The sequence below is a fragment of the Heptranchias perlo genome, chromosome 7 (genome assembly GCF_035084215.1).
Source record: "Heptranchias perlo isolate sHepPer1 chromosome 7, sHepPer1.hap1, whole genome shotgun sequence".
NCBI lineage: Eukaryota > Metazoa > Chordata > Chondrichthyes > Hexanchiformes > Hexanchidae > Heptranchias > Heptranchias perlo.
Window position 1 is genome coordinate 47,229,510 of NC_090331.1, and position 25,645 is coordinate 47,255,154.

A 25,645-nucleotide genomic window follows, 5' to 3' on the forward strand; every position below is an offset into this window, starting at 1 on the left:
ATAAGTTTGATTATTCACTTGTTCATTGTTTAATAAATTAATTTGATACTTTAAACTTAAAAAAAAATGTTTCACCTTTAAAGACTGGAAGTGGGACCTTAGAAGAATAAGATAGTCCAGTACCTAAAAGCAATTACCAGATAGTGCTCACTTTTTGTTCACTCAAGCACATTACAAAAGTCTTACTTACATCTCAAAGCATGATAGACAATCTCAAAGGTTTGGGGAGTTGGGATTCATAAATGAGAGGAATCTAAGATACGAAAGCCAAAATAATCTCGGGTAAGAAAGTCAGAAAAACTCAAAAAAGGAACAATTAGTAAGGAGCTTAAAGTTTGTGCAGATAGAAAAGTTTAGTTCCGTATTAAATAGCAAGTCTGTGTCTTAGATTATAATGTCATTAACGTTGTATTAATTACAATTAGTTGTATTTTTCCCATACATGTAGGATCAAAACCGAATAAATGTTAGAAAGATTAACTTCAGTATTACAGTACACAGTATATATCTGTTACAGCTCCTAAGTGTGTGAAATGCACAGGAAAAAAAAAGTCAAGCTCTCTAAATTTGGAGTTAGTACTCCCTTACACTTCACCCAATTTGGCAATAATGGTTAATTAACAACGACATACATCAATGCTGATGAGAACCAGCTCTGGTCAGTAACCCATGTTTGTTTTAAAGGAAGAGAAAGGTGGATGACATGGTACACCAATCCTCTTGAAATCTTTCCTCTTTGGGGATTTGTTCAGATTTCAGAAATATAGGTTAAATTGGAAATCACGTATCTTAAAATGTTTTTGCAGACTTCTATATTTAAACTTATTTTCCAGATTGCTTATCTTTAATACTTTATTATGGATTCATTGATGAAAGAATGCTGTTAGTACAGTATAAAATCCACTAAAATGCATTAAATTACAGTAAACATTTCTTTCAAAGAGGATTAACTGTATGAACAGGTGGATTTACACTTCTACAAAATGCATTTGTGATGCTAAACATGCAGACACATTAATCCCCTCTGCCAGAACTAGATTATAAAACTAGCCCTCGGAGGGCAAATACTTTGTGCCTTTCAGTTCTCAGAAGAGTGACGTTTCAAGAAGCTGCACCATGCACAGAATGTTACTTGGAACCTACACTCTCTGCTGGTACTAAGAGGGATAAATAACAATCAGTTGAATGCAGGACCAGCAATTCCACATCCACATTTTTCTTTTCATTGAATACAATATGTACTTAGTCTGGAAAACTAATTAAATATAAATGTAACTGCTTTGACAGTTTAAAAAAAAAATTCTGTATAGAAAGTGTGGGCTTTTAAAAGGTTGACAAATAATCAACATTGAAATACTATGGTAACCCTTGCATGTCACAATTGGGATATTAGGGAGCTTGAGGCATAAATAGCCAAGCATCTGAAATAAAGAAAGAAAACTGATGTGATTACAAGGTAGTCATCTAAGCAGTTCTACTTCCATTATAAGCTAACCCCACTATGCTCGTGCAGTTATAACACTGGACATATCAACTCAAGAGATGAATTACTCCAGATCATTTTCCTTTACCTCTTAGAGCAACATAAATGAGTTCTCTGGGCTGGATGCAATCAGGTTGTTGAAACTGTAGACAAGATAACTGCTGCAGTGGGACTTTTTTCCATTTGACAATTTAAAAAGGCATACTTGACTTTAGCTTTCTGGCACTTGACTAGCAGAAATAAAGTGGCTTTGAAGCTGATTTGTAGCCAAAAGCCTATTTTATCCCCCCACCGTGAGTCCTATTTCCAAAATGGACTTGGGCCGGGAGAGGGGGAAAATGTGAGGCAGAGCAGAACAGAAAAAAGGGAAAAAAAGCAGAGTGGTTAAAATACGGCAGTTAGTTATAAATTTCAAATAATGTTTTAAAAAAATGGAACAGAGAATAGTGGAGAGAAAAAAGGAGGAACGATAGCATACAGGAATAGCTTAGGTTAAACGGAAAAATTATTTTGCTAAAATGTTTTAGTTATACAGGTTTGGAATTACAGTAATGAAACTGCATCAGACAGTAACTTTATTATTGTAATGTTCTTACCATCAAATTCTGTGAACTGAAGTTTTTAAGAAGTGGCCAGTTCAGTGAGTCTTCAATTCCCTTGATCTGACAGAGCTAACAATATTTTCACAACATACAATCTTGCGTCCAACGTTACATAGCACAAAATAGCATACCCTCTGACTCACTATCGACAACATTAGAGAAAATCTGCCAAAATTCATAAATATGCAAGAAGTTACTGCAAATCATCATTAACTTAATGTTCCAGATTGTCTGAAACATTACTCAAAGGACAGGAAAGAAGTTAGGAACATTGCCAACGAACATGCAGCAGGGAGTTAGGAAAACTATCAATGAAGAATCAGCAAACAACTACCAATAAACAACTTGCAAAGAGAAGAGCAACCTATAAAAGCTCAAAATATATTTGAAATTTTTAACATTAAAACTAACAACAATAAAAAAATTTGCTCACTGAGGCCTGCCCGTGTCTCGGACTGGAGGCTCAAGTTCCCCATCAGTCCTAGTGTTGAAATTTCACCTTGCACCTCAGGCGTTGGGGGCCTCCAGTTCTGGTCAACAAATTGTATGAAAGATGTGCATCACAGCAGCTGTAGGTTTCCTCCATTCCTGGGGAACAATATCATCAGAGTGCACCACAAACAACAGCAAAAAATTTTCATCAAAGTTGTAAACTAAAGCTGTTGTTTGAATTTAGTTTTTTTTCAAATGCATTGAGCGGGACTGATGCCAGGGCTGGAAGGGGTTGTTGATGAGGTGCTTTGATATTGCAGCCAGAATCAGTCAACCAGGTCTGAAACATGGTGAATGACAACCTGTTCAAGGTCCTGGTCATTGGAGACTCCTATGGGAAAAACACTTTGGCAAAGCAATGAAGATTCACCAATAACGAAAAATATATGTGAGAATACACGGGAGGGGGGAGTAAAGAGAAAAATATTTTAGACACTATGTAAATAATTGAAAATATAAGGTTTTTGGAGAGATGGTTTGGTGGGGGGGGGGGGAAAGAGAGAAAGAAGAAATAGAAATATTTCCACATTAAGCACGTACTCAGATACTGTCGACCACAGTAAAAAGTAGGCAAAAAATTGTTGTGTAAATAATAGATTTGAGAGAGAACAAAATTAGGCATTAAGCAAATTTTGTTAATTGGTAGGTAAATAGCATGACAAATTTTATATCTGTGAAGCCGGTATCTTTCAGCATCATTTAATATTTTTACGTAGTCAGTCATGAGATGATATTGCTTCAATAAATTTGCTGTAATAGTGATGAGCAAGCCAGTGTTGCATTTATGCCTCAGAGAAGCATGGAAAGGATGAGGGAGGAAGATAGAGAAGAGTAGAGGAGGCTTGGGAGAGAAGAGAAAGAAAAAACAAGAGGGAGATTGCATGTGAGCTCTGCCAGCTGCATCAAGGATCGACTCGTCAAGCCGTCAATCAAAACTGCTACCTTGAATGTGGAACCTTTCTTCTTTAATTGCACTTACTGCTTTGCTCAATGAAGTGGAAGCCGATCTAACATTACTAGTGTGAAGATTTCGGGAGTTGGTGGATGATTCCCATTATCTCAAACTAATCTGGTATGCAAGATACACAATTCTGTTAACTACTTTGCTACTACAGCAAATGGGCCTAATCACCACCTGATTTGCGTTCAAAAGTTAATCTCGTGTCCTCAATTTTACTTCATAGCAATAATCATAATATGAATTAAACCCAAAATCCCTTCTCAGCCAATTTTTTTTTAAAACATGGTAAGTCATTGCTAAGTGCCTATGTTAGGTTAAGAGCACTTAGCAATGGTGTCTATACAAATGTAGGTTGTTCTAATTAGAGAATTCTAAATTTTTTTTTGTCCTACATCATTTTAGCATGGAAAATTTTAGACTGCGATATATGAATAAAGACAAAATATTAAACTCTTATAAAATTTAATTCATGATAGGTTCCGGAAAAGTTTGCACTTGAAAGCAATCTCTCTAACAAGTACAGCACGAGACAAATACAATCTGGACTTCAGAGATATATTTTAAAAGAGATTAGTCTGGCCTGGCAACTAATCAGAAATTGAACATTACTAAATTACTAATGTATTGTAGGGAAAAAGTGCCACCTGCTGGTATGGAGCTGGTTATTGCATATCTAGTTTCAAGTTAGTACAACAGTATGCACATTAACTGAATTAAGGAGCATTCAGCCCTAGTGCAAGCATTTACCAGAACCAAATTTGATAGTAGCTGTTCTATTTTCATAGAGAGCATGTCAGTAACTTTGATTGCCTTTCTTCTAGATGGGCGACATAAATGTCCCCTGGAAGTCTCAAAGTTCATTTTCAATAAACTACATTTGCAATTCAATAAATGTAGAATGAAAGCACATAAAAGAATGCACTTATTTTTTCCACTGATAAACAAATCATTGTACAACTTCCAAGTATCTCAGGCACTGAGAAGTATTAGCTCTTTCACTGTGTTTGATATGTTGAAAAGCAGTTAATAATGGGCCTAATTTTCCTGTGAGCGGCGAACGAACGGCGCCTGCCATTTGGTAGACTTGCATCTGCCCATAGATTGTACATGGGCTTTGGCACAGCAAGTTCCTCTCATCGGGCGCTCAATCCAATGTGGCACTCTCTATAGGGCATCTGGGACCTGTGTGAATGGGGCAAGCAACTGTGTATCTCCTTAACCAATCAGATTGAAGCATGTTAATAAGCCATGCGGAAACTGAACCAGGAAGTGTAAGTTAGAATAGTGAATTCAATGGTGAATCAAGTATTGAAAGCGAAATAGAGGGTAAAAAATATTGAATTAAGAAAGTTAAAAAAGACAAAATTAAAATTTTTTTTAAATTAAAGGTCTAACAACAATTAAAATCTGAAGGAATGAGACTCCACACTTGTAAAAGTTCATTTTTAGTGCCAGAGAGATTTTTTGGCAGCCATCAAGTCTTACTACAGCGTTAACAAGGTGCTTAGACTTAAAATGACTTGACGTACCTTTTTTTGGCCAGATTAGTTCGTATCCATCAGGTCAGTGCAGGAACTTCACGCTGTTCCATTCATTTGAATGGCGAGATGCCATTCTCACGCAGCTTACGGAGGAGGGTCGCATCTGGTACAGCAACTTCTGGATTTCCGTGTTTAACAGCGCATGTGCGGTCACCGGAAGTTACTCTACCATTTGCACAGAAATAACAGTGAGCCAGTTAGCCTCCCCATTATTTTCACAGGATAATCCGTCCCAATTTCTTCATTTATAGTGCTGTCAGGCTGATCAAAAGATTATTTTGATAAATGTATCTTTTGCATTTTTAACTAAAACATACTAATTTATAGCGCACTGTCAAACAGAACAGTTTTAAGATTTTAGTCTATAAATATGGAATGACATTTGTGAACAGATTGAGCTTTGACAAATTGCTGCTATATTATTCAAGCACGGTGATTCTTTGAACACAGTGACGCCACTGGAAACAACTTCTAATGAGGTAAAATGCAGGATTGCAATAGGTATTATTGATATTATTTGACAGTTTTTTTTCCCCTTAAAGTGGTCTCTCAGACTTGTCAACTAATTGTAGCTGTAGTGACTGGATAAACAAAAATCTCAAATTTACTTTGTGGCAACTGATTGTCTAACAGCAGTACAAATTATCAAAAATATTTTAAAGTTGCTTCCTTTGAAGTGTCATCATACTTCTGTGCACATTTGGTACAGTTCTAACAGTATGGTATCCAAACATGAAAGCCAAACCATCAGAAATGGCTGGGTATACACAAGGCAGAAATTAATGCGATTATAGCCTCTAAACAATCGAATATACAATTTGACTGCCAAAACAAAAGTTAAAAAATTATACAATAATCACAGGCTACTGCTCTGTATATTGTATAACTGGAAATATAAATAAAGGAATCAAGTTGGGTGGCAAATTGGGATGGGGGAGGGGAATAGGAAATCCGGATACAGATTGAGAAGATTCGCAACCTACTTCCTGCAAACCTGCAAAACAGTGCTATGAAATTTTTATGCTCCTTATTTGGATAAAATTTAATAGCAGAAATATTTTAAAAAGGCTATTTATACACACTTTAATACTTACAAAAAACATTGGCCTGGAATTTCGTGGAACTTTTTGGTAAGAGCTTCACTTTTCTGAGGAGATTCTTGTGTAACTGGTTTACGCCAGTTTTATGTCAAAACATTGCTACAGAAATTTTCTCCATCATTTTCACTGCCTCCAAGATATGCCTCCCAACACCTTCTGCCATTCATTTACATAGCTCCACCCTCCAAAAGATCAGCTCACTCAACTTTCCTGGATTTATGTGAACACTGTGTTGGTATAGATCTATGACCAACAATTTAGGAGCAGCACAGCCCAAAGTCACCTGATATTGGTGTCGCTGAAATTTCTGGAGTTTATTGCCAATTTTCTTACCGAGACTTGCACTAAACTTAACTGAAGTGTTGTTAAGTCTCAATACACCCGAAATTTATCTGACCCCCGCAATCCCCCAATGCATTCAGAAAGACTAAGCAGTTGGAATGGCCTTCCTAATGGGCATAACTCTTCAGCAAAATAATGGAAGAGGTTCTGAGAGTGAGACGTATTGGAAAAGACAGCAGCCCTTTTGCTATTACTCCTACGGGTGGCGCTATATTTGCACTTGTTTTACTTTATTTTATAGTTTACAGTAGGCAAAGGAGATCTGCAGAAAATTTGGGTGCCAGTTCCTGTCAGCAAGATTGGCGCAGAAACCGATGTAAATTTCTGCATAAGTGCGATCTTGGAAATTCGGGGCCATTGTGCCAATAGCATACAACTTCAAAGGTTCTGACATTTAAAAATGTGTTCTGACGTACAATATTGATTCAGACAACCTAATAAAATGTCTAATGGATAAGTAAAAAAACTGTGAAATCTCAGTTCCCATTTTAACACTACCAATAAATTGCCTAATGATGTCTTCAAAGCATTCATGCTGTCAGAACATATTATGTACTCTGATCAGCTAGCCAATGGCAAGAGTAAAATTTAGATTTTTAAAAAAAAAGCTGACATGTACTAGGACACCAAATGCATTCAATTATAAAAAACCCAGAGTTAGCTTTAATATAAAAAGGTTACATTTCCAATATCCTAGGTTATTCAGAAATAATTGCAGTGGATACTTCATTTTGTAATTGAAAACTGTCAGTTTACAAAGCTATGCATTTAATTTATCAAACTCAAACTGAAAGATTATTTCACCTAAGCTAGCATCAGATTATTGCAATGAGCCTGAGGCAACGTACCTTTGCATCTTGCAATCACACTATTATGTCAAAACCATTAAACCGATCAGAATTTCAAAAGTTTATTATAAAACACAATTGGACAAGTCTATTGAGCCACAAAGTATTCATTCTAATATTTTTCTGAAAATAAGTGAAAACTGTAAACTATTTCTATTTTTGATTAGAATACTTGGACATATATGTCAAACGGTTCAAATCAACAGAGATCAAATCAAAATATCTGTGATAACTGCAATAATTGGCATTAAAATATTTTGAGATTTAGAAGCCAGTTTACAGAGTAATTATGGCATCAAATACACAAAATGATTAAACAAGTAAATTTGCAAGATTCAGAAAGTATGAGTGATGTACAGAAAGCCAGTCAGTATCCTGTAAACCCATCATTACATTTCAGTTTGGACAAAGTGTGCACCCAATTTTTAAACCCAGATTTTATTTGGACAAATACTGGTGGATTTGTTTTTATTTTAGTTTACAGCGTTTGCCATTTTTTTTTCTTTTCACTTCTAACTATTTTCTCTCTATCTAGATATGTGGAATTCAAAAGTATATAATATGAACAGCCCCAACACATACCCCTCCAGAACATCACTTATGACATCTTTCCAGTCCAAGAAAGATCTGTTTACTGCTACGCTTTCCTTCTGCCCTCTTTCGCTATCCACATTCCTCTTGATTCCTTATCTTGATCATAACAATTGTTTTTTTGAAAATCCATAGAAACTACATCCACTGCATTGCCTTTATCTACCCCGTTTCTTCAATGAATTCTATAAAGTTGGTCAAGTATCACCTACCATTTAGAAATCTGTAAATAGCCCTAATTAATATTTCACCATGTGCATAGTAATTTCATCACATTTTTAAAAATGGTTTATAAACATAAATTGGGAATGACTATATAAGTACTCAAAAATGTTGGCACTGAACCGCAGGAGTTGTTTATCAGTTAATTAATATAAAGAGAGTAGTAGACAAGTGCAAGGTACTTTTAAAGGCAGTTTAATCCATGTACTGGTGACACTGGTCACCCTCAGTATGTCCCAATGGTCTGATGACCTTGCATTTATTCACCTGAAGCCTGCTCGCGCTCTACAGGAAATGTTAATGTTAATTTCCCATTAACAGACTGTAATCACACAGCATGATCTCCAGAATATATTAACAGCTTGGGGACTTCAAATTATTTTTCAGGCATTGCAAACTTTTGCTTTGATAGAAACCATGAGCAAATTTCATTGGATTTGAAATAATGCATAACAGATGGGATAAAGGTGATGAATACTTTAGGAGGAAGAATAAGGAGAGGACATATACACTAAATGATTAAACTTTAAAAATGAGACACTCAGGGTTCAGATGCACAAATCTTAAGAAGTGGGAGAACTAGTTGATATATCTGTTAAAGAAATGTGGGCTCCTAAGCTACAAAAGCAAAGAGGTCATTTTAAACCTTTGCAAATAATTGGTTGGCCAATTAGAATACTGTGTTCAATTTTGGCACTCTACTTTAGGAAGGACATCAAGACAGTGGAGAGGATGCAGAAGAGATTTACTCAGATGATACCAGGATTAAGAGACTTTTTATTTGAAAATGAAAGGTTAAGAGGAGATCTGATAGAGGTGTTCAAAATTGAGCAAATTGGGCAAATCAGGCAAAACTATTTCCACTGCTTGATAAGTGATAACTAAAGGGCATATATTTAAGATCACCAAAAGAATAAAAGGCAGAGGTTAGGCGCATTTTTTAAAAATAAAAACAAATGCATAGGGCTGCTAGGATGTAGAATGCCCTACCACAAACAGTGCTGGAAGCAGAATCCCTAATAGCTTTTAAGGTCACATTTCAGTTGATAATGAGAATAGGCTTGCCTGTGGAAGTGGAACTTTGCATGGAGAAAAAGTACCGAGTTTGCCAGAGTTATAAAAGGGTACATTTACATCATTCCACAGTTCTAATTTTAAAGCTGCACATGTATTTCAAAAATAAAGCTGTAGCAAAATAAAATTGCTTTTGTATTTCTTTCCTTGCTTTCTGGTTAAACCAACTACAAACAGAACTTAAAGACTGCATAAATTGTGGATTCTTTTCTTAATTCTCTTAAATGCGTCTCATACTCTGGACTTAATGCAAGAAAACATTTCTTTCACCTCTAATCTCCAATATCTATCTCTCCATTAATACCTTCCACATCTTTATTTCAATTGTCTCTGCAAGTCCTTTAAACTTTCTGCATATTACCACTTTGATGCATTCCTTTGCTGGACTTTAAAATTGTGGAACTACTTACCCACATCAGTTTTTCTTTCTTTCTACAATTTTGAGCTTTGTTTTTAAAAAAAAAAGTTTAGTGTCACATAAAATCACTACTTTTCATTTCACCTTGTCTTTTTCTTCACTTTTTAGCATTGGTAGTGTCCTGCATTATAGGGATTAGCTGTTCACCTTGGTTTCTCAATTAAAAAACAAAATAATAAAACTATAATAGTTCTGCAACTATTATCTATATAATTAAAAGTTATGCATTGAGCACATCAGTAGTACGTGCGAAAGCATGCATACTTCCAAGCATCACCCACACAAAAAGTGTCCATCACACTTCTTGATTTGTTCAAATAGTAACTATTAATTTGACCACATGGATTCAAATATATGCAGGTAGGAAAAGCGACCGATCACAAATCACCAATCCACACAAAACCAATGAAATCACTCATGTTTTCAAAACTACCATTCAGGAACCAGTAACTGCCAAACAATTAAATTAAATATTTCTTCCTCCAATTTCTTGGGGCAGCCATGTTTTCTCACGTGGGCAACTATTCAGGTAAAGCTTAAATGAAGTAAACATTGTCATCACACCTCAGGCATCAGACAGTGATGTCACAAAATTTGTGTTTAGCAGTATGTGATACTTTTTTTAAAGAAAGCACTAGTCATTTGTAATATAGACAGAAACATCCCTAGCAACAGAAAATACCAAACACTGACTCAGGAACCATACCTCTAATTGGCTCAAGCATTGATTTCAAGGCAGCAGTGAGTTTACACTTCAGCAGAATGCGTTCATCGCATCATAGTAGGTTACAGCACAGGAGGCCATTCGGCCTATCGTGCCTGTGCCAGCTCTTTGAAAGAGCTATCCAATTAGTCCCATTGCCCTGATCTTTCTCCATAGCCCTGTAAACTTTTTCCCTTCGAGTATTTATCTAATTCCCTTTTGAAAGTTACCATTGAATCTGCTTCCACCACCCTTTGAGGCAGTGCATTCCAGATCATTACAACTCGTTGCGTAAAAAAAATGTTTCCTCATGTCACCTACGGTTCTTTTGCTGATCACCTTAAATCTGTGTCCTCTGGTTACCGACTCTTCTGCCACTGGAAACAGTTTCTCCTTATTTACTGTCAAAACTGTTCATGATTTTGTACACCTCTATCAAATCTCTCCTTAACTTTCCCCAGCTTCTCCAGTCTCTCCGCATAACTGAAGTCCCTCATCCCTGGTACCATTCTAGTAAATCTCTTCTGCACCCTCCCTAAGGCCTTGACATCCTTCCTAAAGTGTGGTGCCCACAATTGAACACAATACTCCAGCTGAGGCCTAACCAGTGTTTTATTAAGGCTTAGCATAACTTTCTTGCCTTTGTACTCTATGCCTCTATTAATAAAGCTCAGGATCCCATATGCTTTTTTTTTATATAAAAAGTCTTCTCAACTTGTCCTGCCACCTTCAAAGAATTGTGTATGTGCACCCCCAGGTGTCTCTGTTCCTGTACCCCCTTTAAAAGTGTACCATTTAGTTTATATTGCCTCTCTTAATTCTTCCATCTAAAATGCATCACTTCACACTTCTCTGCATTAAATCTCATCTGCCATGTGTCTGCCCACTTCACCAGTCTGTCTGTGTCCTCCTGAAAGCCGTTACTCTCCTCTACATTATTCGCTGTATTTCCAAGTTTCGGATCATCTGCAAACTTTGAAATTATGCCCTCTATACCCAAGTCTAGGTCATTAATATATATCAAAAAGAGCAGTGGTCCTAATACTGACCTCTGGGGAAACCACTGTATATATCCCCCCAGTCTGAAAAACAACCGTTACCACTACTCTCTGCTTTCTGTCCCCTGGCCAATTTTGTATCCACACTGCCACTGTCCCTTTAATCCCATGGACCTTAAATTTGCTTACAAGTCTATTATGTGGTACTTTATCAAATGCCTTTTGAAAGTCCATATACACAATATCAATCCTCTCCCTTACTTCGTCAAAGGACTCAATCAAGTTAGTCAAACAATTTTCCTTTAACAAATCCGTGCTGACTTTCATTTATTAGCCCATATTTTTCCAAGTGCCAATTCATTTTGTCCAGGTTACTGTCTCAAAGTTTCCCCACCACCTCGTTAGGCTGACTGGCCTGTAGTTGCCGGGTTTATCCCTCTCCCTTTTTTTGAACAGGGGTGTAACATTTGCAATCCTCCAGCACCATCCCCATATCTAAGGAGGATTGGAAGATTGTGGCCAGAGCCTCCGCAACTTCCACCCTTACTTCCCTCAGTAACCTAGGATGCATCCCATCCGGACCAGGTGACTTTTCTACTTTGAGTATTGAGACCTTTTAAGTACCTCCTCTATTTTTAATCCTATCCAACATTGCTACTACCTCCTCCTTTACTGCTACAGTGGCAGCATCCTCTTCTCTAGTGAAGACAGATGCAAAGTATTCACTTAGTACCTCAGCCATGCCCTCTGCCTCAAAAAGATGATCTTTTTGATCCCGAATCAGTCCCATACTTTCTTTGACTACCCTTTTACTATTTATATGTTTATAAAACACTTTTGGGTTCCCTTCTGTTAGCTGCTAATCTAGTGTCTCATTCTCTCTTTGCCCTGCTTATTCCCTTATTTAAGATCTCCTCTGTACTTTCTGTATTCAGCCTGGTTCTCTACTGTATTATGAACCTTACATTCATCATAAGCCTCCTTTTTGTGTTCCATCTCTACATCTTTAGTCATCCAGGGAGCTCGAACTTTGGATGCCTTTCCTTTCCTCCCCTCCTCATAGGGAGGAGTCTACTCTGTACCCGAACCACCTGCTCCTTGAAGGCCTCCCATTGTTCAATTTCTGTTTTGCCTACCAATTTTTGATTCCAGTCCACCTGGGCAAGATCCATTTTGAACTCACTGAAAATTGCCCACCTCCAGTTAAGCATCTTCGCATTTGATTGTTCCTTGTCCTTTTCCATAACTGTTCCAAACCTAATGATATGATCACTGTTCCCCAAATGTTACCCCACTGAAACATGCTCCACCTGCCCTACTTCATTCCCCAGAACTAGATCCAGCACAGTTTCCTTCCTTGTTGGGCTGGAAACACACTGTTCCAGAAAGTTATCTTGAACACTTCTCTTTTCAGGAATTCCTTCCCCTCTTTGTCCTTTACACTGTTACTGTCCCAGTCTATATTGGGATAATTGATGTCCCCCATTATCACCACTCTATAGTTCTTGCATCTATCTGTAATGGGAGGGAGGATGCCAATGAGGCCGGATTGGAAAAATGAAGGGCATTGTGCGTTATTTGGTAGAAGACGCCTTTCCTTCTAAAGCAGCACATCCCCTCACTTACGATGAACAGCACCACAGATGACCCACTTATATACATTAAAAAAAACTACCACTTTTAACAAAAACAAAAAAACAAGCAATTTTCTGCACTTATTGAGCACCTATAATGTACTAAAGCTTCCTAAGGTGCTTCAGAAGCAAGAACAGCCAACAAGCAGTACTGGGGAAGGAGGGAGCTGTTCCATTCCGACGGACTCCACTTAAACCAGGCTGAGACCAGTGTCCTGGCAAATCGAATAGCTAGAGCGGCAGATAGGGCTTTAAACTAATGGCGGGGGGTGGGGGTTGGGTTCAGGTAAGAGTAATTTTATCAGTCTAAAAAAAAAGTCAAGGCTGTAGGGCAGAGTAGCAATTTGGGTAAAGACAAGCAGAGTATGTCAGGAAGGGACAGAGAGTTTAACAAAGGTAATAGGGCATTTGTGACAAAGGTCACATCAGGGGGAAAAAAGTTAAAAGTTAAAATTAGAGGCGCTGTATCTGAATGCACGAAGCATTCGTAACAAGATAGATGAATTAATCGCACAAATAGAGATAAATGGGTTTGATCTAATAGTGGTTGCAGGGTGACTAAGGTTGGGAACTAAATATTCCAGGATAGTTGACTTTTAGAAAAGATAGGCAAAATGGAAAAGGAAGGGTGGTAGCCTAATAATAAAGGATGAGATAAAGGCAGTAGTGAGAAAGGATCAAAGCTCAGAAAAAAAATCAGGATGTAGAACCAGTATGGGTGGAGCCAAGAAATAACAAGGGGCAGAAAACACTAGTGGGAGTAGTTTATAGGCCCCCTAACAGTAATTAGTGTTGGACAGAGTATAAATCAGGAAATTAGAGCATGTAAAAAGGGTAATGCAATAATCATGGGGGATCTTAATCTTCATACAGACTGGTCAAACCAAATTGGCAAAAGTAGTTTGGAGGACAAGTTCATGGAATGCATCCAAGACAGTTTTCTAGAACAATATGTTGAGGAACCAACTAGGGAACAGGCTATTTTCGATCTGGTATTGTGTAACGACACTGGTTTAATTAGTAATCTTATAATAAAGGATCCTCTGGGGAAGAGCAATCATAATATGACGAATTTCATATTGAGTTTGAGAGTGATGTAGTTAAGCCTGAAACTAGGATCTTAAATTTAAACAAGGCCAATTATGTAGGTATGAGGGGCGAGTTGACTAAGGTAGATTGGGAAATTAGATTAAAAAGATATGACGGGGGATAAGCAATGGCAAACATTTAAAAGAAATAATTCATAATTCCCAATGAATATACATACCCTTGAGGACTAAAAACTCCACTGGAAAAGTGATCCAACCATGGCTAACTAGAGAAGTTAAGGATAGTATTAGATTAAAAGGAGAGGATTAGGTTGTTGCCAAAAAGAGTAGTAAGCTTGAGGATTGGGAGAGTTTTAGAAATCAGCAAAACATGACCAAGAAATTGATAAAGAGGGAGAAAATTAAATATGAGAGTAATGTAGCAAGAAATATAAAAACAGATAAGAACTTCTACAAGAATATAAAAAGGAAGAGATTAGCAAAAGTAAATGTGGGTCCCATAGAGGCAGAAACAGGGCAAATTATGATGGGGAATGAGGAAATGGCAGAGACATTAAACAAATATTTTGTATCTGTCTTTACAGTAGAAGGCACAAAACACATACCGGAAATAAAGGGGAACCAAGAGTCTAATGAGAGGGAGGAACTTAAAGTAATTAAGATTAGTGAAGAAAAAGTTTTAGAAAAATTAATGGGACTAAAAGCCAGACAAATCCCCTGGACCAAATGGCCTACATCCTAAGGTTTTAAAAAGAGGGGGCTGTAGAGATAGTGGATGCATTGGTTTTGATCTTCCAGAATTCCCTAGATTCTAGAGCGGTCCCCGTGGACTGGAAGGTAGAAAATGTAACCCCGCTATTCAAGAAAGGAGGGAAGAGAGAAAACAGGGAACTATAGGCCAGTCAGCCTCACATTAGTAGTAGGGAAAATGTTAGAATCTATTAAGGACGTAGTAACAGGGCACTTAGAAAATCATAGTATGATTAGGCAGAGTCAAAACGATTTTATGAAAGGGAAATTGTGTTTGACAAATCTAGCAGAGTTTTTTGAGGGTGTGAATAGCAGGGTAGATAAGGGGGAAATCAGTGGATGTAGTATTTTTGGATTTTCAAAAGGCATTCGATAAGGTGCCGCATAAGAGGTTGTTACACAAGATTAAGGCTCATGTAATTGGGGGTAACATATTAGCATGGATTGAGGATTGGTTAATGGACAGAAAACAGAGAGTACGAATAAACAGGTCATTTTTGGGTTGGCAAGTTGTAACTAATGGGGTGCCGCAAGGATCGGTGCTTGGGCCTCAGCTATTTACAATCTAAATTAATGACTTAGATGAAGGGACCGAATGTAATGTATCCATGTTTGCTGATGATACGAAGCAAGATGGGAAAGTAAGCTGTGAGGAGGATGCAAAGAGTCTGCAAAGGGATATCAACAAGTAAAATGAGTGGGCAAGAAGGTGGCAGATGGAGTATAATGTGGGGCATTGCGAGGTTATTCACTTTGGTAGGAAAAATAGAAAAATATTTTTTAAATGGTGAGAAACTAATAAATGTTGGTGTTCAGAGGGATTTGGGTGTTCTTGTACACAAAACACAGAAAGTTAACATGCAAGTACAGCAAGCAATTAGGAAGGCAAAAGGTATGTCAGCCTTTATTGCAAAGGGGTTGGAGTACAAGAGTAAGGAAGTCTTGCTGCAATTGTACAGGGCTTTGGTGAGGCCACACCTGGAGTAGCGTGCGCAATTTTGGTCTCCTTATCTAAGGAAGGATATACTTGCCTTAGAGGGGGTGCAACGAAGGTTCACTAGATTGATTTCTGGGATGAGAGGGTTGTCCTATGAGGAAAGATTCAGTAGAATGGGCCTATACCCTCTGGAATTTAGAAGAATGAGAGGTGATCTCATTGAAACATAAGATTCTAAGAGGGCTTGACAGCATAGATGCTGAGAGAATGTTTCCCCTGGCTGGAGAGTCTAGAACTAGGGGACATAGTCTCAGGATAAGGGGTCGGACATTTAGGACTGAGATAAGAAGGAATTTCCTCACTCAGAGGGTCGTGAATCTTTAGGCTGTGGATGCTCAGTTGTTGAGTATATTCAAGACTAAGAGCGATAGATTTTTGCACTCTAGGGGAATCAAGGGATATGGGGATCGGGCGGAGAAGTGGAGTTGAGGTCAAAGATCAGCTATGATCTTACTGAATGGCAGAGCAAGACCGTGGGGCGGAATGGCCTACTCCTGCTCCTGTTTCTTATGTTCTTAAGATTTTGTGTGGGTGACTGAAGGCCTGGTCAAAGTAGTATGTTTTGGGGAACTTTCTGAAGGTGAGGAGAAAGGTATCAGGCTGGAAGGATAGAGTCCCAGATGGTTGGTCCAAGACAGCTGAAAGCTCAACCACCGAAGGTGGAATGATAGGAGGGGGGATGCCAATGAGGCCAGATTGGAAGAATGAAGGGCATAGGTCTGGATGAGGCTGTAAAGGTAGGATGAGATTTGTAAACAAGGTCAACATGTTGGGGGATAGTTGGGCAATTAAGCACAGCAAGGACAGTGAACTTGGTGCAGGATATGATGTAGGTGGCAGAGTTTTGGATGAGTTAGATTTTGTGTAGGGAGGACCTTAGGTTAACAAGTGGAGCACTGCAGAGTTCAGCCTGGAAATGGTGAAGCCATGGGTGAGGATTGGGGCAGCAGTAGGGTAAGGTATGGGCAGAGCAGAACAACATCAAAGGTCGTCTTGATGATACAAACACAAGGTATGAAAAGCTCAGCAAAAGGTCAAACATGACACCAAGGCTATGCAACATCAGGTTCAGTCAGTGCATGAATCATCTTATGAGTACAGATTGTAATTCATAACCTGGCAATATTATAGGGGTGTTGCTGGCCTCGAATCATGCTCTGTCTCTACCTATCCTAGACTGAGACTATAACTGCATCAGTAAATCAGCTAGTTTGTATCCGTTATTATAGGTCAAACATCAAATCCATATTTATTTAAAATATTAAAAACATGACTTACCTAAATCGAGCGGGCGACAGAGGTGTTGGTGGAAACATCCCAGGTTCAAATGAATCAAAATACGTCAATGTCCATGAGAAACTGCAACATGACAAGCCAGCCACCAAGGCCAAAATCAATGAACTCCAAAGACCTGAAACGAGCAAAGTTCAACTGTAAACACTGCCCACATATATTTAAAAATAAGTGTCCATTTCAAAGTGACATTACCTAAAATACCGGTCCTGACACCACCTTCACTCTTTTCTTTATCCCAACGTAAATCTGCAACCACAATTCAGACCATTTTAAAAAAAGAGACAAAGTTGAACATTACTTATCTAAATTAGGAGTCTAACGTGTGCGAAGTTTTACTTTAAGGTTTACACGGACGATGCAATGAATCAGTAGTTTAACACTCCATACCTTTGAAGATTATGTACATAATCGCTAGAAGAAATGCAACCAACGATATCATTATGATGCAGCACAACATCGAACAGAGTCGGGCCGGCCACTTCTTACTCCCGGAATTAACGTACGCCGGCGACGCCAGCACTCGGCTTTGCCTCGTCGTGTTACTCTGCACCGACACCGCGGCGTTAACGAAATCTTTCTGTCCATGACCAGCGGGCGGGTCGACTTCCATCAGTTCTTCCGCCAGCCTATGGGACACCTCGCCTCCAACCTCGTCCCAGGCAACGGGAGGCGGGGCGGGCAGCGTCGGGGCTTTGGTCCCCTTCACTAACCGAGGCATTGGAAAATGTTTTAAATTATTGTCCGAACCCTCCCGACAGCAGGAGGCAGCGCCGGCGGCCGATGTAAACGTTAAATCGGTGGCCCCGCCCGGCACTGACCGTTACCGCACCTTCCTCCCGCTCTTACACTGCGCGTCAGCTCAGGGCCAATCTAACCTGCTGCTGAAAGTCCCGCCTCCTGTCTGTGACGTTCGGAACCCTGTCCAATCGAGAGGTCGGCGGTCGGAACAGTTCCGGCACCTGATTGATGAACCGCGACGTCAATCTGGGGAGTGATGTTTCATGTTAGGTTGCGCGGCAAAGTTGTGCCCTTTGCCCTTTACCCCGCCGAGCTGAGCCAGTCGGATCGCGCGTTGCTGCTGCGCGTCGTCAGGGCCGCGCCGGAGCGGAGCGAGAACATGGTGAGTGCGGGAGCTCGAGCGCGCACAGCGAGGCCATTGTTAGCGCTGAACCGGGGGTTCGGGTCGCTCTTCCACCAAAGCCCGCGGAGCTGCAGTCGGCCCGGCTTCCTTTCTGTGACTGGGCCGCACAGCGACCTGAAATGTCGGCGCGTGTTGTGAGAGGCGGGTGGATCGCAGGGAGTGAGGAGGCCGCACTTGAGCCCCCGGCTACTCGCTCGGTGTCTCCATTCATCCATTCGGCTGTACGGGTGCGGCGCTTCGGAGTTTAAAAAGCGTTGAACCGGTTTCGTATGATTGATAATGAATGGAAAAATCTGGAGGAAATCGGAGTCAGTTTAACTTGATCTTGATCACATTTCTACACAGTAGTTTGAAACGTTTCTTTTGCAGTTTATTTTGTAATAAGTGAAAATACAAATATTAGCAAGGCGACGTGCACACAATAACCTGCAGAGTGATTCCCCGGAGATCAGTAAAGAGCTGAGGGTCCAGGTGATGTCATAAAGTGGCAAAGCAAGATGTGCAGATATTCACAATCTGAAACCTGCTACAGCCCAATGGCAAATTATTGTACAATGTGTTCAAAATTAATTCATTATAGTTCTGTATGGTTTGAGGGGAAAATTAGAGATAAAGCTAATAATGGCAAATTAAAATGGATGAAAATAAATCATGTAATTAATATGATTCAAACTATTAAGTTTACTGATGCTAAGTAATAAGCTTTGTGTACACATTCTAAATTAATATCTTACTGTACTGAACAAATACACAATTGGGCTACATATTTATAATGTATATAAAATACAATACGGTAGGTAAATGTACAACTAAATGTAGTCATTGCATATATATGTAGACTGTGAGTATCATAGTTTGCATATAATTGTTTGAAATGTACATTCCTCCAACTGTGGCCTCTTGTATATCCCCCACTTCCTTTGCCCCACCATTGGCAGCCCTGCCTTCAGCTGTCTAGGCCCTAAGCTCTGGAATTCCTTCCACAAACCTCTTTGCCTCTCTACTCTCTCTCCTTTAAGACTTGACTTAAAAACCTACCTCTTTGACCAAGCATTTGGTTACCTGCTCTTATGTCTCATGGCTTGGTGTCAGTTTTAGTCAGATTATGCTCCTGTGAAGTGCCTTGGGATGTTTTACTGTGTTAAAGGCACTATATAAATGCAGGTGGTTGTTGTATTCAGTATTCTTAGATATCAGATATGTACCAGTTCAATGAATCAGACCAAAAACTTTATTAAGATATTGCCCAACATTTTGCTGTACACTGGACTGTAAGCCAGTACACTGAAAAGCAGAGTATAATTACAGACATCTCAAGGATCCATTTATACTCTACTTTTCACACAATATTTGCAGATGAAGAAGGCCATTCGACCATCCATCCAGAATGGCCTGAAAATCTCTCCAGTGCAACATCCAATTGGTTCTTAAATTATTTCAGGGTTTTTGCCTCCACTGCTGTATCCAGGAGTCCATTCAAAGTGTTGATCATTCATTGTGAACAACTTCCTGATATGTGTCCTATATTTGCCATTTCCTAGATTAAGCTTGTGACCTCTTGTACTCTAGCGAACAACAACACAGACTATTTGGGCCCAATGGCCTGTTTCCAGGTTGTGATTTCTATGCAATGCTATGATTTAATTTAATATAATTTTCAAGATATGCCTTTAAATATCATGCATGTATCTGAGATCATCTACAAATGTAACCAGCTTTCATTGGGTTCCTGAGTCCAAGTCATTGATATAAATTCCAAACAGTAGCAGTCCCAACACTGATCCCTGGGGTCCCCCACTCAGTACTCCCTAACCCGCCTTGACATAATGTCCTTAACAAGTACCCATTTTCTACCCTTCAGCCAATTTGTTATCCACACCCAAGATTTACTTGGAATTTCCCACAGCTTTGATACCAACTAATAGCCTTTTGTTTGCCATTCAGAAATGTATGTAAACTTTGTACGGCTTGGTACAGTCCACTTAGAATCTCACCAGCTTAAAGAAGTCAAGGAGGTAGGTCAGGCAGGATCTTCCCCTTCTTACTCCACCTGGACTACTGTTTACTAAGTTGTTATTGTGCACATAATCTTCAAGTTTACTCTTGATAATAGATTCAATTATTTTACTCACATTTGAAGTAAGACTGATTGGTGTAAAGTTGCTTGTTTTTGATTTGTTGCCATTTTTGAATATGGAGACCATATTGGCCAGTTTCTAATCTACTGTACCTCTCTAGTGACTTCCTCATAGCGATTGTCAGTGCCTCACAAATCTTCCGAGTCTCCTTCATCCCTCTTTCGGATGAAACATTAAACCGAGGCCCCGCCTGCCCCCAACATGGGGATGTAAAAGATCCCATGGCACTATTCAAAGAAGAATAGGGGCATTTACCCTGGTGTCCTGGCCAATATTTATCCCTCAACCAACATCACTAAAAATCTGATCATTATCTCATGGTTGTTTGTTAGGCCTTGCTGCTGTGTTTCCCTACATTACCAAAGTGACTACACTTCAAAAGTACCTCATTGGCTGTAAAGCACTTTGGGACGTCTTGAGGAACATAGGAACAGAAGTAGGCCAGTCAGCACCTCAGGCCTGCTCCGCCATTCAATTAGGTCATGGCATGCTGATTTGCACCTCAACTCCATTTTCCCGTCTTTGCTCCATATCCCTTGATACCCTTACCGTACAAAAATCTATTTATCTCGGTCTTGAAAGCTCCAATTGTTCTAGCATCCACAGCCTTTTGGGGAGAGAGTTCTAAATTTTTACTACCCTTTGTGTGCAAAGGTGCTTCCTGATTTCGCTCCTGCAAGGCCTAGATCTAATTTTATAATGTCCCCTTGCTCATGCTTCCCTACCTGAGGAAATAGTTTCTCCGTATCTACCCTATCAAATCCTTTTAACATTTTAAACACCTTGTTTAGATCACCCTGCAATCTCCTATACTCGAGAATACAAGGCAAGTTTATGCAACCTGTCTTCATAATTTAACACTTTAAGCCCTGGTATAATTCTGGTTCATCTGCGCTGCACCCCTTCCAAGTCTAATATATCCTTCCTAAGATGTGGTGCCCAGAACTGAACACAGTACTCCAGATGGGGTCTGACCAAGGCTCCGTAAAACTGAAGCATAGCTTCCTCCTCTTTGTATTCCAACCCCTTTGAGATAAAGGCCAACATTCCATTAACCTTTTTGATTGCTTTTTGTACCTGTCCACTGGCTTTTAATGATTTGTGTACTTGGACTCCTGAATCTTTGCACCTCTACAGTCCCTAGTTTCTCATCATTTAGAAAATACTCCTATTTATCTTTCTTGGGTCCAAAGTGGATGGCCTCATACTTGCCGATGTTGAACTCCATTTGCCATAGTTTTGCCCACTCACTTAATCTGTCCATGTCCTTTTGCAACTTCCTGCTCCTGGCGGCACTACTTACTGTCCCTCCTAACTTAGTGAAGTTATGAAAGGCGCTAGACAAATCAAATTCTTTCTTCATTTCTTTTCAATTCTGGGGATTTATTGGGGGTTTTTTTTAGCCTTTCCAGAACTTCCATTTCATTTATATCAAAGTTATTAATTTTTCCCTGGTTTACCTGTTTGGGGAGGGCACGTTGCTCATGTCCTCCCTTGTGAATACTTGGAGGAAGTAGTCGTTCATAGGTAATTCCTGGCTGTGCTTTTAATTTTTGCTACCCTCAGATGATCTTTTTAATTCTGGCTGATCTGAGTGGCAGCCATTAACTTTTGGTCATCGCAAGTCAGTTTAGCTTTTATCAACTGTCCCCTGGAACTTTGAATCCTCTTAGGTGTTCTCCTTTAATAAATTTACCTCTGCCTGTGCTGCGCTTCTTTCAGATTTCTTTAAGTTATTCATCTCTTATTAGTTCTTTTGTTTGCTTTTGTTTTACCTTCGCTTGATGAAGCTCTACACCGTTCCTGAAGTTTTGGAGAGTTTACTTTGATGTGGTGGGTTTCTTTTCGTTTTAATACTGATAACTTTCAATGAAGTCTCTCTCAGAATTTTTAATCTTCAGTTTTCCTCTGCCTCAATGTATTTGGATTTGTATTCCAGATCATGGGAACCCTCCTAAGATCACAGCCACATCAGTGACTGGAAGTCTGTTTACATCAATGCAGTGTAACTCAAGCTGCTTTTACATTGACCTTCAAGGGTTCTTGTGTTGCCAGTTCCCAATATGGGAGTCTTGTGCACCTGGAGGCAATCCCAATGTAGCCTTAGTGAATCCGGCAAGCATATTTTGGAATCCCTGCTGGGTGCATGAGACCCATGAATTGAGAACCAGTCATGTGCACCCTCTAAGGTCAGTGTTAAAGCAGTTATAGAAGGCTTCTAAGCATACTTGAGTCTTGAGGTGTGAGGCCCTCTCCAGGGGGCCATCCTGCATCATTTTGCGATCCCAACACATGCAGTATCGATCTAGTATCTGACTAAAGAAGGAGACCTATTTATTTTGATTAATTGAACTGCATGATTAGAAAATTATCAATTTAAGAATAATGTTTGGATTATTTGTGAGAGTTATGGGGAGATTTTTAATCAAGTTTTCATGCCTCCATTTTACATACTGATTCATCACAAAATAAAGCAGCTGTTATAAACCAATGTATTATAATATGAGTAGGTCAAGAGTGGAAAGGTGTAATCTTTTGAACTGATGGATACTTATATAGAAATAGAAGGATATCTATCAACGCAAGAAGTGTTTGTTCAACCACCACCACCCACCCCCCCCCAATTATTTGTCAGTTATAGTTTACATTGCTTTGCAGTAAGGCTGTTACAATGAAATAGAAATAGTTATTATGACGGTTTTATTACAATGCTATTGATTTGGCCCTTGCAAGTGGGTCAAATTAAGTAATCGTTACCAGGTCAAAAGTCCTTTTGTATTTATGCATTTTTATTTAAAATTTTTGTTGGTTTATGTAGGTTAGTATTAAATGAATATACTTCACAACATCAATGAGCATTTGTATAGCGCCTTTAATGTAGAAAAACATGTTAAGGTACTTAACAGAGGCATAAAGAAAAATGGACACTGAGCCAAAGAAGGAAAGATTAGGAGGGGTGACCAAAATCTCAGTCAAAAAAGTGGCTTTTAAGGAGGAGAGGGAGATGGAGAGTACTTGAGCAATTGCAGGTTCAGGTAAAAGTTTTAATATGGTCCGAATTTTGGTGTTCTCCTCTTCCTTGTGGGAAAATGTTCATACTAACGACTAATATTTTCTTTAACTGCATCGACTAGATCTCCAGTAAATGAAGGCAGGGAGGAGAAGCACAGTTCATTTCTATTTATTTTGCTGTGGAAGGGAAGAGGTCATATAAAAAGTGTTAATTAATTGTAAGATGGATTGGTTGAAGTTCTGATCTTATACCAGGTGAATATGACACTGATGTCAGAAATTGATAGCCCTTGTTCCCATAGGTTCTTTTATGTTATCCATCTGATTTTCTGTAAAGGTAGGTTTTTGTAGGTAGCATATAGTGAGCCAGTAAAAACTGTGAGAGCGATAGAGGTTATAAATTTGTTCCTGGTGATTGTTGGGAGTATAGAAAGACTTCAAGAAATTATGTTGGTAACAATGGACAACAGTTTTTCTGTGGTTTAATGGCAGCTGCAACAATTGATGAGTAGCTCCAGCTTTAACCTTTTGCACATATGGGGCAGAATTGATGGAAGCAATGGTGAATACTTGCCACTGGCATTTTGTGCAGGTTTTTTGGGTTGTTGCAGAATATTGAGTTTCAAGTGTAGCAGCTTGTTTTCCTTGTGTAGACATAGCGGTCTGGCTTACACCAACAATTCTTTTGGTGCTGATCATTATCTTGAGGAAGACCAACAATCGAGCCACATTTCTTTTGTAGAGTGAGTCAACACTGGCATAGAGTAGCCCATCCTTATCAGGTCCAAAGTCTCATAGCCTTTTAGACTTTACTAAATTTAGGAAGAAGAAGTCGGTTTTCTCTGGACTGTGCCAATAGGGCTATAGTATCACATCACTGAGGAGATATAGACTTCAATATTGGAAAAATAGGGCCATGCTCAATTGATTTGGTCATCTAATTAATGAAGATATTGTTCATCCACCCTTATCCAAATCAATCTAATCTGCCTTCAATGATTTGGTTAATTATTTGATTTTAAGAGTAGGGCCAAACATGTTTCCCTGAGGGGCTCTTGCTTGGTGCTATCATACAAAGACAAAAATTTACTAGTCCAGTAACATAACCACTACACTACCATACTTGCTTAATACAGTTTTTGCGGCATGGGGAAGTGCATACCAGAGGTTTTTCTTGCAACGTTGATGGATCACTCAGAAAACCTGTCAGCAACTTTGATCACTGAACTGTGATAGTCAGCTGTGTGTTTTTAATATTTTTTGTCATGTGAATTTTGTATAGCTTGATAATTAGGATCTGTATTGATATACTGTGGCTGTGATAATTTGATTACTTGTTAATGAAGAAGCAGCAGAATTGGGACATAGCAGTTGTTGAACCCATCTGGGCTGGTTAATATGGATAAGGAGATGGCTGATTGCTTTCAGGATCTCTTTTGCTACAAAATTTTGAAATTTTAATCCCATCAGACTACTAAGATCCAGCTTGAATTTGTTTCCAAGATCGTACCATCTAAATGACTGTACCTAGAGTGACAAATGAGACAACAGAGCTCAAGTTGGGGGGGGGGTCCTGGGAGAGCCAGGCCAAATCAGATGAGGGTGAGGGGGGCTCTTCGAGGCTATGGTCATGTTTAGTGCCATCTTCTCCAGAAACACTTAAAGCATCTTTGAAATTGAGATAGAATGAAGTCTTGAAAGGATATTGTGTTTTTATTGTGGGCGGTGCTGGCAGGGACGCATTTATTGCCCATTCCTAGTTGCCCAGAGAAGGTAGTGGGCCTTCTGCTTGATACACTACAATCCTTGTGATGCGAAGCAAAATGCAAAACTTGAGTGGTCAGCCTACAGGACTCTACCCGTCCCATATTACTCATTAGTTCTCCGCTCTTCTATGGGTTATTCTTTGATTGGACTTAGCAGGGACTTCTCCTAGGACTGTTAAATTAAAGCTCATCCAAGTGTACTTGGCTGGTACCAGTTGCAGTAGAGTGTAAGTGGCCTCATACCTGATTTAATTGTGCTAGAAGGTTCACTCGGTTAATCCCGGGGATGAGGGGGCGGACATATGAGGAGAGGTTGAGTAGATTGGGACTCTACTCATTGGAGTTCAGAAGAATGAGAGGCGATCTTATTGAAACATATAAGATTGTGAAGGGGCTTGATCGGGTGGATGCGGTAAGGATGTTCCCAAAGATGGGTGAAACTAGAACGAGGGGGCATAATCTTAGAATAAGGGGCTGCTCTTTCAAA

General features: G+C 39.3%; 2 protein-coding genes across 8 annotated transcripts in view; one reads left to right on the top strand and one right to left on the bottom strand.

Moving 5' to 3' along the window:
* The window catches only part of arl6ip6 (ADP-ribosylation factor-like 6 interacting protein 6), a 30,879-nt gene extending 12,893 nt beyond the window's left edge, over nt 1-17,986 (bottom strand). Inside the window, exons 1-7 of one of the 5 annotated variants that reach the window (XR_010963422.1) lie at nt 17,489-17,986; nt 17,294-17,347; nt 17,084-17,216; nt 5,068-5,244; nt 2,519-2,673; nt 2,080-2,250; nt 76-123 (exon numbers count right to left, since the gene is read on the bottom strand). Coding sequence is in view for 1 of the 5 variants with exons in the window: in XM_067987446.1 (XP_067843547.1) it covers nt 17,084-17,216; nt 17,294-17,347; nt 17,489-17,819 (518 nt within the window). In the remaining 4 variants the exon portion in view is untranslated. The remainder of the gene's footprint in view (nt 1-75; nt 124-2,079; nt 2,251-2,518; nt 2,674-5,067; nt 5,245-17,083; nt 17,217-17,293; nt 17,348-17,488) is intronic. The other 4 variants (XR_010963423.1, XR_010963421.1, XR_010963424.1 and 1 more) reach the window with 4 other exon arrangements.
* Nucleotides 17,987-18,143: 157 nt separating this feature from the next.
* prpf40a (PRP40 pre-mRNA processing factor 40 homolog A) overlaps nt 18,144-25,645 on the top strand; it is a 51,789-nt gene continuing 44,287 nt past the window's right edge. For 2 of the 3 annotated variants that reach the window (XM_067987447.1, XM_067987449.1), the window contains exons 1-2: nt 18,507-18,550; nt 22,171-22,213. In XM_067987447.1, the coding sequence (XP_067843548.1) occupies nt 18,522-18,550; nt 22,171-22,213 (72 nt within the window). In that variant the 5' untranslated portion in view covers nt 18,507-18,521. Of the gene's footprint in view, nt 18,222-18,506; nt 18,551-22,170; nt 22,214-25,645 lie in introns of those variants that run through there. The other variant, XM_067987448.1, reaches the window with a different exon arrangement.